This window comes from Theropithecus gelada, chromosome 6, assembly GCF_003255815.1.
Source record: "Theropithecus gelada isolate Dixy chromosome 6, Tgel_1.0, whole genome shotgun sequence".
In the NCBI taxonomy this organism is placed as follows: domain Eukaryota; kingdom Metazoa; phylum Chordata; class Mammalia; order Primates; family Cercopithecidae; genus Theropithecus; species Theropithecus gelada.
This window is the reverse complement of record NC_037673.1, coordinates 107,046,789-107,060,339: the sequence shown is the minus strand read 5'-3', so window position 1 is coordinate 107,060,339 and position 13,551 is coordinate 107,046,789. Positions and strand designations below refer to the sequence as shown.

Here is a 13,551-nt window from a genome sequence, read left to right as displayed (position 1 = left end):
AGGGTCCCTCAGGAGTCACTAAAACATTTTCACCCACAGAAGAACCTTTTAGAGGCCTATTAGAACTGAACACTCTGGGCCAGGCTGATTTATTGAATTATATATTTTGAATTTGGTCATATTTAATAGCATAGTCTTATTTTCTCAGTGGTTGCCCTGATGGACAGCTTTGAATAAAAATGACATATTTGAATGAAGAAGTAGCAGATATTAAAATCCAGGTAAAGACTAATCTTAGAGCAGTATTCACAACTAAGAACAACTTTTTGTGTCTGTTAGAGTCCTAAGTGGAAGGCAGCTGCTTATTAAGTTAAAGTAGTCATGAATTGTCCCTTCAAATCACTACAAGTAAGGCAGACCAAGTTAACAGTGCAACATTCTGAGCAATGAAAAGTAAAATGCAAGTGAAGGTCTCTATTAAACAGTCCATAATGACCTAAAAGAGGGAAACATCATTCAAATACTTCATTGTAGGTAACAAGACATGTGTGAGCATTATTACAGATCCGTTATCTTCTACACTTCTATGTTCCGGTTTATATTAGTCAAGTTCTGTCTACAGGCATGACATACATCGAAGAAAGTGCACTTTTAACAAAGCATGCTACTACAAACTTGTAAAGAAAACAGGTAAGAATGTGTCCTATCCATTATCTTTTGCAGACACTATTCCAATCAGACGGTGGTCTCAAATCCAGCCTTTTTTATTTTTTTCTAAGAAATACTGGTACCTGGTGAATTTTTGAGCCATACCACCCTGAAACATGACTTAACAAGTAAGTGGTAACAACACATTTGCTGACAGGGTTAAGCTCAGCATCCTGGCACTAATGCCCACAATTCTTCAAGTACTGCCCACAAAACACTTTAGGTCAGTGCCTTTAGCTGCCTAAGCCAGCAGTTGGCAAAATTTGCTATGAAGTGCATTAATTATATTAAAATTGAGGTTCTTGCAAAGGAACCCTATTTCTCTACTCTTTTTCCCTCTCAACTCCATGACCACTCAACCTTCGTTGTTGAAGCCAAAGTTAAGTTCACCCTCTGCTAGATGTGCAAGCTGTTTTCCTTTACTCTCATTCTGTTTTCTTCTATGTGACTGTTTTGGTTACAATGGCAGTAAGTTCTTATCAAAACCGTCCATCAAGTAGTCTTGAGATGCATAACAGTTGCACGTATGTACCCACTTCCCCTTTCTGCACAAAGACACACCTTGCAATATGATTTTTTGTTTGCATTTTGATCTATATATTTGCTTTAAACTCACTTTTCATAAAGTAGAATGTTATTTAAATATAAAGAAGTTTATTCAGTAACCACTTATGACTACCATTCTTTGACCCAGTCATCACCCAATAAAATGTTTTTTGAGCATATGCTCCCAAACTGTGTATACTAATGTACCTATTAATGGTATATATGTGTTACTTAACCAACATTAATGTGCTTTTTAAAACATCCAAACATAAAAATTAAAGACAAAAATTAAAAAAAGAAACCAAAATAGATTCTCTAATACTTTCTTCTAGCACCTCATTGTATTACACATCCCCTGGCTATAGGCATCCCACTTTACAGACCTCTGCTATAGTTGAAATATGAGTGGCTGATGTAACTTAACTCTATTCAAGATATAAAAAGGAATAATTTTAAGTTTTCAAAAGATTGCTTAAACAGGGTCCTCATTTAAATGACCTTAATTATCCACCTGAGACTAGCATATAGAAGGATTATTCAACACACAGCTAACATACTAGTAAATGGAAAAATTAATTGAACTTTACTAGTTAGAGGTAAATCTTTCATCAGTAATTTCTTTAGCATATTATGGTCACTCTAAATATCACAGAGGAATTATCAATTTGAAACCTATTTAGTTATTATGCACAAAACAAATTACCCACCAATAAATAGTCTTTTGATATGAACACTGTTCATGGTATGGAAATTTAACTTTCACGCCCTTCAAATAAACGTTCTTCATTTTCACAAACATTATGTGAAGTAAACATCAGTCATATAATCAATATAAGACAAAAGAAATAGGAGGAAGAAAGAGAGAAATGGAACTAGCCAACGTGTTAGGTAGGTAAGAACTGTAACTGTAGCAGTTTCAGTAGATTTTGATAAAAGATGAGTATGCATTTAAAGCTTGTGCCCACGTGGAAAACTAATATAAAGTTGACATTTTCAAAGTGAAAGAGAGACTAAAGGTAGTTCCCTGAATAAATTAAGATTTGATATCATTTTAACCTGAAATTCTCATGCAACTGAGGAGGAGCAGAAGTTTAGCCTGACTAGTCTAGGTTAGCAAACCACAGACCACACTTAGCAGCCACTTGAGTTTGTACAGTCTGCAGTCTAAAAACAAATTTTGCGTTTTTAAAAAATCCAAAGAAGAACACTATTTTGTGATGTGAAAATTATATGAAAGTCAAATTTTACTGTCATAAATGACATTTCACTGGAACACAGTAACATGCTATTTTCTGTATGTTGTCTATGCTTGCTTTCTCTCAACCATGTCAGAGGGTAGAGCTGCAACAGAGACTGAATGGCCTTCAAGCCTAAAATACTTACTGTTTCTTTGTACTCACTCTTTACCTGGTCTAGGTAACTGATCTAAGTCCAACATTTCTCCTTTATTACCTAGTCATAGGCTATGGGATGGTTTTTTCCTTTTAAAAAAAGAAATCAACCTCATCAGTTTTCTCTTATCTAGCCCCATGTTTGATCTGCATTATAGATAGTGGCAAATTCTGAGTCCTACAACCTCAGCCCAAGACCCAGCTGCTTCTATAGCTGACATTTTTCTCTCACAATGGTTACTTTATCTACAACTTGGTTTTCAAGTGACACAAGCCTACTCCTTTTTTTTTTTTTAAACAGGTTGTCTTTGGTCTGACATGAACTTACCCTGCTAACCTTATCTGCCATTGCAATGTTCATGCTTTATAAATTTTGCAAAACAAAAATGTATATCCTGAATTCTTCTGTCCTTTTTTTGCCTCTTCTTAGAATGTACCATCTGCCTGACATGCTGTTTGCCAGTGCTCTACCTATTAAAATCCTGCCAAATTTCAAAGTCCTCCCCCATAAAGACACCCCAGTCCTCTCTGTCATAACTCTGTCATGAAGACGGCTATGGTTCTTAGATCTCTAATAACAGTTTTATTCATTTTACTTATACATTAATTTATCTTGTATTAGATTTATTGTTGGTGCCTTATTAGTAGTACCCTACATACTTGGAGGCCAAATATTGTTTTATTTATCATGCTCATTCATACTCTAGACCCTTACTCCACTACATGCATACTGTCAGCATACATCGTCTAGGTCAGAATTATTGAAAAGCTTAGACCTATAAACAAGAGGACTTTAGGTAGCACAAAGGCATGGAATTAAATAACGGGAATAAAAGAGAGAGAGAGAACATCCTTCTCTTTTCAATTACTTTTCAATCACTTTTCAATCATTCTGATTATATCAAGACGAAAACCTCAATTTGTGCTGCTCTGGTTTTAACTCTCCTAATCTTTGATAATCTCTTTTTTTAACAAAGAAATCAATCCTCAGGGTTACAGCCTTCTGCATGTGGACATGTCCAGCTATAATTTACTAAAAATGCTATGTTTTCATTACAATTTATTTTTACAATTTATTTCTATTTATGGCATATACAATTTGCTTTGATTTATGGTTTTCAGTTTAGTGAAAATTGTATTCTTGGTAAATAAATTTAGGTTAACAAAATAAGTTAATTGAAATAAAAATATTAAGCAAATTATAAAGTAAAATACATATAAAACAGAAATCTTATATAGAAATGGAAGAAACATTTGGTTGTAGCAGATACTCAGTAAAGCTAAATGAACATAATCCATCAACCTTGTTGTTGTTCACTAGCTACATAACTGAAAGAAAATGTGTAAAACACTAGCTTCAAGACAAGATTCTCAAGAGGGGAGATGGGCCACATTTGCCAATGTTTAGAGACAGTTTGGGTTGTAACAACTTATAAGGGTGTCACTACTGGCAGCTAGTAGGTAGAGGCCAGGGACACTGTTAAACATCCTACAGTGCACAGGACAGCCCCCACAACAAGGAATTATCTGGGCCAGAATGTCTATAGTGCCTAGATTGAGAAACCCTAATCTGAGAGAAAAGAGGAAGGTCTATATGCATTACCCTTTACCCATCACTATGAATCACTGTCTCTCCAGACACTGTTCTTTTCTTTATTTGATCTTTACCACTGACAAGATAATGACTGAGGAAAATCTCTGGCAAACTGTATTGAAGGGTCCACATCCTTTATGTGCTAATACTATGCCATCAATATTTAGATCTAACTTTCTGATTAAACCATTGGAGTAAGGAAATCTTCAGATAATCCTGTACTACAAATAGATTTTTAAAACTGAGGTAAAGATCAATATAATTTGAGTAAAACCTTGACTCTAGCTGCTATCAACTTCATGAAAAGTTCCTCTTTGTCCTGAATTACACGGTTCCTTGACTCAATTAAACATCATATTTTGCAGTATGAATTTGACCTTGAAATTTTAAAAAATCAATACTCTGTTTATTAGATATGTAGCTTTCCCAAAAGAGAGTTTTAAAAAACCCTCTACTTTAAAAAAAAAGACATGAAAAAAAGAAAAAAAAATTATTAACCTAAAATAATAACTAGTAGTTGAAACACTTCACTTGGCTAACACTACTTTGTTCTTAAATGTATTATTGCAAACACATAACCCACACATATATGTCTGAGGGTAAAGTGTTTACAAGAAAGTTCTTTGAAGCTATTTTGTGGTTAGTGTTCTTTTTCTCTCTCTTTCAAGTTCTCCAGAACAGTTTAGAAGCAGATGGCACCTGTGTCTTTTTCTTTTTTTTTCCCCAAAATCTGGAGTTATTTTTAACCTTGTGACAGTATTTAAACATGGAAAAGTAGTGTGTTCTTAAAGCAATGATGTTACCATAGTCTTCACTTGACTTTACGGCTTTTTACAATGAGTATATTTCCAAATTTAGCATTTACTATGCATTAACTTTAGTGGATGGTATAGCTTGGAGGCATTTCATGCCTTTAAGTCCAACTTGATTTAACTTCTAATTCTGATACACCTGTGGTAAAGTGATAGTGAAGGTGAAACTGAATCCCTTTCATTTCAGAGCCACAAAACACTCTGCCAACAGAAAAGTGGCATTATTTTTAACAACAGCAAGCTATAGAGGTGGCAGCTATCAATACTCACACTGAAGAAAGAAAACCAATGCTGATTGAGATTAGGGTTCTTGTCAGGTAAGTTTTGGGGAGAAGAGAAACGGGTTACAGTATTCTCCTTATCCTAGGGTCACTAGAATCAGTATCACTACCACATCAGGACCAAGATTGCAAAGAACAGGAAGTGGGTACACATGCTGCACGTGGCCCACTTCATTATCATTGATTCACCCCTTTAAAATCATTTGTTGAGCACCTGTTAAGTACTAAGTGCTGTGCTAGACACGAGCATGTAATAGTGAACAATCCAAACCCACAGACTCTGCCTTCCAGAAGCTTATAGTCAGTGTTCCTGGGAAGAGCCTATGAAGCCCTGGTTTTTATTCTCCCACTTGCAATCCCACCTTGCTCCTGAGTCAACCGCCTGAGGAAAGAATCAGAGGCACAGAGAACAAGACAGGGACGGCACAAGCATATTTTTAATTCCTAGTTAGATAAAAAACCTACCACCTGCCAAGAGCTGAAGCTTCTGAGTGCAGTGTGTGTAGCAAGAGATCAGAAGCCAGCAGTATACCTATCCAGATAGGCTGTGGGGCCCTAAAGCATGGTGTCAGGGAAAAATCAAGGACCTAAGAAGCTCTAGCCACAAGAATGGTTTAGGAAATGGGTTGACCAAAAAAAAGGAGAATCTGTTTCTTCAGCAGCCATGCTGTGGACTGAATTGTGTCCCCTCAAAATTTACATGTTGAAGCCTTATTCCAAGCCCAATATGATGGTATTTATAGGTGGGGCTTTTGGAAGGTAATTATGTTTAGTATGAGGTTATGCAGCTAAACCCCTCATCATAGGATGAGCATGCTTGTAAGAAGAGGCACCAGAGAGCTTGGTTTCTTTCTCTCTTCCCCTCTCTTTCTCTTTTCCTCTCTGCCTTCTGATGACACAGCAAGAAGGCAGCCATCTGCAAAACAGAGAGTCCTAACTGAGGAAATGCGTTGGCTGGGACCTTGATCTTGGACTTCCTAGCCTCCAGAGCTGTGAGAAATACATGTCTGTTGTTTAAGCCACCCAGTCTAAGACATCTTGTTATATCAACCAGAGCCAAGAGCACTACGACAAGCTAAGAGCATTGGCTGAAGCACTTCTCTTAGAAAATGCAAACTTTCATGTTTCCTTATAGAAAGCATTTGCTCACCATGCCCTGGAGCCAGAATATGCATCACCATGTAGAATATACCACTTCTCAGCCTCTGAGTTCCTTTCCAACACAGCCCCTGGCACTCTTAGCCAGTTCAGACTACTGTGTGCCCAGTAGACCTTGGGGAGACACCAGAGTTTTTCCAAAATGTTTGGAAGGGGAAAATCAATAATGACCTGGAGGCAAAGATAGGAGAATTTTTCTCTACAGTGCTGTGCCAAAAGGTCACCCAATGTTGCCAATTGGTCTTCAGGGAATTTCTTTAAAAGACTCTGCCTCATAGCTTAATCTGTCACATACAGATTTATGGCCTAAAACAGCACTTTTCAAACTGAATCACAACCCATTAGTGGGATGTGAAATCACATGGGTTCAGCCAACTTTTTTAAATGAAATAGATGAAATCAAACAGCATATAATAGAAAATATTAAAGTGCATTGATGGTAATAAGAATAAACATTGTTTTATAAAATTGTCTCTGTTTTATACACACACACACACCCCTTACTATCGAAATTTATTTGGTTCCTAAACAATAATACATATAGCAAGGGATCCTATATAATTAGTTTGAGTTGACAAACAAATGTATTTAAAATTATAAAGGTATACACATAATTGTGTATACATAAATGTGTATATATAAATGTGACACAGAAATGTATTATTTAAAATTACATTGTAGGGGGGAGGAGTGTATGCAAAGTCCCTAGCCTAAAGAAACTACAGTAAGTAGAATGGGAACCAAATTTAAAAAAAAAAAAAAGGTTTCAAAATAGTTTAATACATTCTTCTCTTGTCCTAATTATCTTTCATTAGGTTTGGTTTCCTTGGATTTGTATGTCTGGGAATACATCTAGTTTTCTTATCAACTTTCTTTCCACATGGAACAACAGGGAGAAACTAAAGGTGGGACAACTGAAAACAGGACATGGGTTTGCATGCAGAGATGAAATCTGCACCACTGAACAGGCTGGGTCACTTCCTGTCATTCCATGTGCCAAACCACTGGGCGGGATCTGGACCAGAGGCAGCTCCCTTCTCCCTCAGAAAAGCCTTTAAAATGCCAGTTTCTCAAATCACTGGGCAAAAGACCAACTGCTCTCGAGGATCTGGAGCCCTTAATAGGATCATGGCCAATTCGTATTTTTAAGCAGAGTTGAATGTGTGTATGTGTCATGATTTTTGTAAACTTTTTGACAAACTCTATGAGCAAAACAGTGTCTTGAAATGTGATTTTAGGAAAATTACTTTGCCTGATACTTTTAATTAGCCCCTCTACCCTATACCCTCCCCATCAAAATTAAGTGATGACATCTGTCTTGGTGTCAATGGCTGCATGTGGATCAGTGCTGCCAGCACCTGCCTTTGCCAGCACTATTCAGGGGCTTCAGGTGGATATAGCCTTGGGAGTTTAGCTCACCTTGAGTTCCCAAACACATCCTCAGAGTGTATCGCCCCAATGGTCACAGTCCAATCTTCTTGCAATCAGGAGTCACTACTTTACAACAGACAATTGTAATGGAGGAGCCAACAAGTCACTAATTCTGGTGGAGATTGTCTAGTTCCTAGAGCTAACCATAACAGCAACACCACAAGCACTGTTCTCTTAGCATATTAATGACATCTGCATTACTAATGAATTAGAGTCACATTGGCAGGCGGATTTGGCCCAAGGCTGAGAGTAAAGGGTTGAAACTGACGACCTGAGTTCAACTCCATCTCTAGTGTAGGAAGGAAGAAAACTTTAATTACTCAGCCAGTATCTATGATGATCATTCTGCTGCATTCTCTGGCTCTATCGATTCTTAATAATTATATCTGGAACAGTAGTTGCTTTACGTTTTAGGTTTACTTAAAAATTTCTGATAATGAAATACTTCTCAAAGTCTCAGCCAAACAGAGTAAGCATGCACCTCATGAATGCTGCCATCTACAGAGAACTTACCTAACAATACGCTTTACTGTTGACAAAGAGAGCCTAAGTAAGACATTTTAGCTTTGATTGTTCCTCAACATAGTTTAATTCTGTGATCTTTTACAGTAATCAAAAGACTAGATAACAGAGCGAGAATCTTAGCAATGTATAGACAGAGGGTCTCTGACAGGATGGGCTTAACTTACGATTTTTCGACTTTTATGATGGTGGAAAAGTGATACCATTCAGTAGAAACCATACTTCAAATTTTGATCTTTTCCTGAGCTAGCAATACGTGGTAGGATACTCTCTCTGATGCTGGGTAGCAGCCACCAGCCACAGCTCCCAGTTAACCACAGGAGGATAAACAACCGGAACTCTAGAGTGTTCCGTGTTGCCAGTGTTTTTTGAATATTGTGTTTTGTGTTTCATATCTCACCATGTCTACAAAATCCCATCTGTACGCAGTATTTAACAGTTACTATAAAATAGGCTTTATGTTAGATGATTTTGCCCGAATGTAGGTTAATATTAAGTGTTCCGAGCATGTTTCAGGTAGGCTAGGCTAAGCTACAATGTTTGTTAGCATAGGTGTAGTAAATGCACTTTCAATTTCAACTACAGTGTGCTTATTGGGACATAACACCTTCATAAATCGAGAAGTTTCTGTATAAGTAATTAATATTTGTCCTCCAAAAATCTACTCCAACACGTAATTCTGAACTGAAAAATAAAAAACCCAAACTTCAAATTTCTTAGTTTTTTTCAATGCAGGCTACCATCTCATAGAGGTATGCAACTGGCAGTTTATTTTTTTCCCATTTCTCAAATTAAAGAGAATTTCTTGAGTTTCATGATGGTGAAGCTTATTCATAAAGACAAAGTGTGTGGCTAAGTCAGCCTATTTGAAGCATCTAGGGTTAATGTTACTCTGAAAACAGACGTGCTGCTGGGACAGTCCCTGCAGCAGCATCAGGCACTTCCTCTACTATACAGCAGTTTAGAAAACACCAAGTAAACAATTTTAAGTAGATCATCTCTTTACTCAGAGGTCTACATGGTTACACTGTCACGCATCATACAATTAGTAACAGGCAAGTTTTGGACCTTATAAAAATCGACATCATTGTCCTTTCATTTCCACCTACATATAGATCTTCAGATGAATACTGAAAAACTTGATCAAAAATGGACGTTTATGTATACATTATTCAGTGCTCAAATACTTCAAAACATTTTTAACAGTGACAAATTACCAAATTTTCATCAGAAGTTTGCCTATTTTACACATCTATATTCAATGAGCCTTCAATAGTAGTAGCAAATTGGGGGGAGAGTGGGCAGTGACCACTACATCTTCCCACTAAATACCAAATCCAGAATCCTGCTCTGAATCCTCCAGTGGCTTGAAAAAAATAAAAAGGCTATTAGCAAAACTATATCGAGCAAAAAGAGAATGGAAAATGAAATTGCAAAGAAGTAGTAAGTACAGAAGCTGCAACTTGTGAATCGTTGAAATTACATCTTCAGATTCCCTATACTAAAGAGCCTGGATCTAAAATAAGTGTTGAAAACGAATCTCCTTACCTATGGATCACAGGGAGAAAAGACGAAAAAAAGGAAGGGAAAGAAAACTATAATTTTCAATGGATACAAATACTAAAGCATATGGAATCATTCAGAAGGCCAAACTGCTACCTGTTTGGATCTTCAGAGGAGGGATAGGGGGCATACCTGCAATCCTAGGGAGATGGTCTGTTGCATATATAATTTAAATAAATCATTCCAGCCCATGAAAGAAGAGAAGCAGCAGCATTCTCACTAATTACCACTGCCTGGATCCCATATGCTGCTTTCTCTTTTAAAGCCACACTAGTTCATTATTCTGCCTTCAACTCTCTTAAATGATTCATTTCTTCCTTCACTCCTGAGCAGACTCTGCAGGGAAGCTAGTATTTAAGTTTAATTTCTAGTGTCACTTGCTTTGGAGAGCTTGACGAGGGGAAGGAGGAAGAATCTAATTTAATAATTCTGTCTTGATTTGGAGGAGCACCCTCCGGCCCCCACCCCAAAAAATAACTAGACAAACAGGACCCTCTGGCAAGCTATAATCGTGAGCAAAGACATCAATTGGGAAAGCAGGGCCCACGTGCGGTGGGAGCTGTCACCCAAGGGAAGTGGCAGTCTGAGAGAAGGAGGGAGGGCTCATCCTACAGCTGCACCGGCCTAGGCGCTCTGGTGGGGTGGGAAGCACTCAAGCCGCACCTGAATGAAGGTTAGCTCTCTCCCAGACACTAACTAGGCGGGGAGAAATCGAAGGGCACGGAGGCAGGCTCCCGCACTCTCGGAGCCGTCGCTGCGAAAGGGACAACCCTGAGTGCACGCCGCGGGCTTCCCCAGCTGGAGCCCGCTCCTTACCGTCCCAGCTCCGACTCCACCTCGAAGAAATCGCTCAGCGCATCCCTGTTGGAGCCGTCGATCCAGTAATCCGGGACGAGGCTCGCGGTCCCCGGGGCCGCACTGGCGGTGACCGAAGAGCAGGACGAGGCGGAGCAGGAGGGCACCGTGACTTTGAGCATCTTCGCAGCGGGACTCCGGAAGCCGCCGCCGCCGCCGCTGCCGGAGCGAGAAGCCGGCCGCCAGCCGCCGCCTGCGAACGCAGGAGCGAGAGAGAGGCGGCGTCCTTCACGCGCGCACACGCCCACCGCCGCCGCCCGCGCTCTCAGGGACGGTGGGCGGGGAAGGGGGCGAGCAGCTGCGTGAGGGCGCCAGGGGGAACCTGGAGTCGCCGCCCGCCGGAGGGAGACGAGCGGCACCGCAGAGGAGAGAGGCTCCCTCCCCCTACCTAATTTCCTCCTCACCCGCCCTCCTCCCGCGCCAAGCCTTTCCCGCCGCCCTCCCTCTTTCCTTTCTCCCTCCCAGGCTGTGGCTGCCGCGGTGCCGGCTAGGGCGGCTCCGGATGCTGGAGCTTGGGGAAGGCACAAGGACCCGCGCATCATCCCACGCGCCCTGCCACGGGGGCCGGAGCTGGAGGGAGACAGTGCGCAGCGGGACGCTGGCTATGGGATGGCGGGCGTCAGGCGCACCCTGGGAGCACCTGGGTCCGGGCGGCCCCGCCGGATAGCGAGAGAGGGACTTAGGTGGTGGTGGCGCAACTCATCCCTCCTTGAGCGCGTCTCCGTGGCGAGTCCCTCCCACCTAGCACCAGCTAACCAGCCATCCCTCTGTCAAAGCTTATATTGGTGGCCGGGGAGGGAGTCCTGTGGTCGCCGATCCCTCAGGGCTCCTTTGCCTGGACCCAGTGAGAGCTGGAGGAAAAGGAAGCGCCCAGGAAGGAACTGACCTGACTCACCTTTGACTGAAGTCTTCAGTTGGAATAGATGCGGTTGTCGCTGCTGGTGGCACTGCCTCCTCTGGCACTGCTGGAGCTCCTGAAAGAGCAGATACTTGGCTGTGTCGAGTTCGATCTCAGCATCTGAAGGCCAGTAACAGAAGTGGCTCAGAATTACAGTTCTGGAAGGGCCTTGTGGAAGCCAACTAGTAAACTCTCTGCCTTAAGGCAGGACCTGTCCTCATTCATGACAGAGAAGATTGCTACATGTAAAGCTCTTTTTCTGTTCCCAAGAGATGTATCCCATCATAAGTATTCTTACGTCCTGTCCATCAACTGTCATGGCTTTTCTTCTCGGTATTAAATATACATCACTTAAACTAGACTTGAACGTTCTTCTTTTCAGATTTCAGCAAAGACGAACAACAATTATTAGTCATATTCTGATACATATATATGACAGTTATATCACAACTCATTTCTGGCTAAATAGCTCCAGGCCCTTTCACCTTACTTCACAGGTGTTACTTTTAGCCTTTTTTTTTTTTTTTTCCTGACTTTCCTCCAACATGCACTAAACTCTTCCTAGTAAGTCTCCATTCCTGATTGCACCAACCGTTAACATGGTCCAATATTTTAATCTAATTTATGGATTTATTAATCTTAAAAGCCTGCCTGCTATACTGGTGAACAAACAACCAAAAATATCCAATCAAGTAGTTACAGGAATGTGATTCCTAGCTGATTGGAAATTGAAAATAAATCCAGTCATGCATCTCTTAACCACGGTGAGAAGTTGAAGAGATGCATCCTTAGGCGATGCAGTTGTGAGAACATCATAGGGTGTACTTGTACACATCCAGATAGTATAGCTTACTACACAGCTACACTGGATGGAATGGTCAATTGTTCCTATACTGCAAACCTGTACAGTATTTTACTGTACTGAATACTATAGGCCAACGGTCCCCAACCTTTTTGGCACCAGGGACCGGTTTATTGGAAGATACTTTTTCCACGGACAGGGGGTGGGGAAGATGGTTTTGTGATGATTCAAGTGCATTACATTTATTGTGCACTTTATTTCTGTTATTATTATATTGTGATTCATAGTGAAATAATTATACAACTCACCATAATGTAGAATCAGTGGAAGTCCTGAGCTTGTTTTCCTACAACTAGATGGTCCCATCTGGGGATGATGGGAGACAGTGATAGATCATCAGGCAGTAGATTCTTATAAGGAGTGCACAACCTAGATCCCTTGCATGTGCAGTTCACAGTAGGGTTATATGCTCCTATGGGAATCTAATGCTACCACTGATCCGACAGGAGGCAGAGTTCAGGCAGTAACGTGGGAGATTGAGAGCCTCTGTAAATACAAATGCAGCTTTCCTTGCTCGCCTGCAGCTTACCTCCTGCTATGTGGCCCAGTTCCTAACAGGCCACAGACAAGTCTGTGGCCTGGGCGTTGGGAACTCCTGCTGTAGGCAATTGTAACATAATGATAAGTATTTGTGTATTTAAACATATCTAAACATAAGAAAGGTACAATAAAAATATGGTATAAAAGGTAAAAAATGGTACACCTGTATAGGGCACTTACCATGAATGCAGCTTGCAGGACTAAAAGTTCCTCTGTGTGAGTGAGTGAGTGGTGAGTGGATATGAAAGCCTAGGACATTACACCACTGTAGACTTTATACATACTGTAAGCTTAGACTACACTAAATTTATTTAGAATAGTTTCTTTCTTCAATGGTAAATTAACCTTAGTTTACTGCAATTTTACTTTATAAACTTTTAATGTTTTAAAACTTTTTGACTGTTGTATAGCAATGCTTAACGGAAACACAAATACAAGATATTTTATACA

At 40.2% G+C, this 13,551-nt stretch overlaps 1 protein-coding gene across 3 annotated transcripts in view; it reads right to left on the bottom strand.

The window, feature by feature from the left end:
- CAMK4 (calcium/calmodulin dependent protein kinase IV) overlaps nucleotides 1–11,446 on the bottom strand; it is a 261,081-nt gene extending 249,635 nt beyond the window's left edge. Inside the window, exons 1-2 of one of the 3 annotated variants that reach the window (XM_025387906.1) lie at nucleotides 11,431–11,446; nucleotides 10,763–10,994 (exon numbers count right to left, since the gene is read on the bottom strand). In XM_025387906.1, the coding sequence (XP_025243691.1) occupies nucleotides 10,763–10,923 (161 nt within the window). In that variant the 5' untranslated portion in view covers nucleotides 10,924–10,994; nucleotides 11,431–11,446. Of the gene's footprint in view, nucleotides 1–10,762; nucleotides 11,310–11,430 lie in introns of those variants that run through there. The other 2 variants (XM_025387907.1, XM_025387908.1) reach the window with 2 other exon arrangements.
- Nucleotides 11,447–13,551: the final 2,105 nt, after the last annotated feature.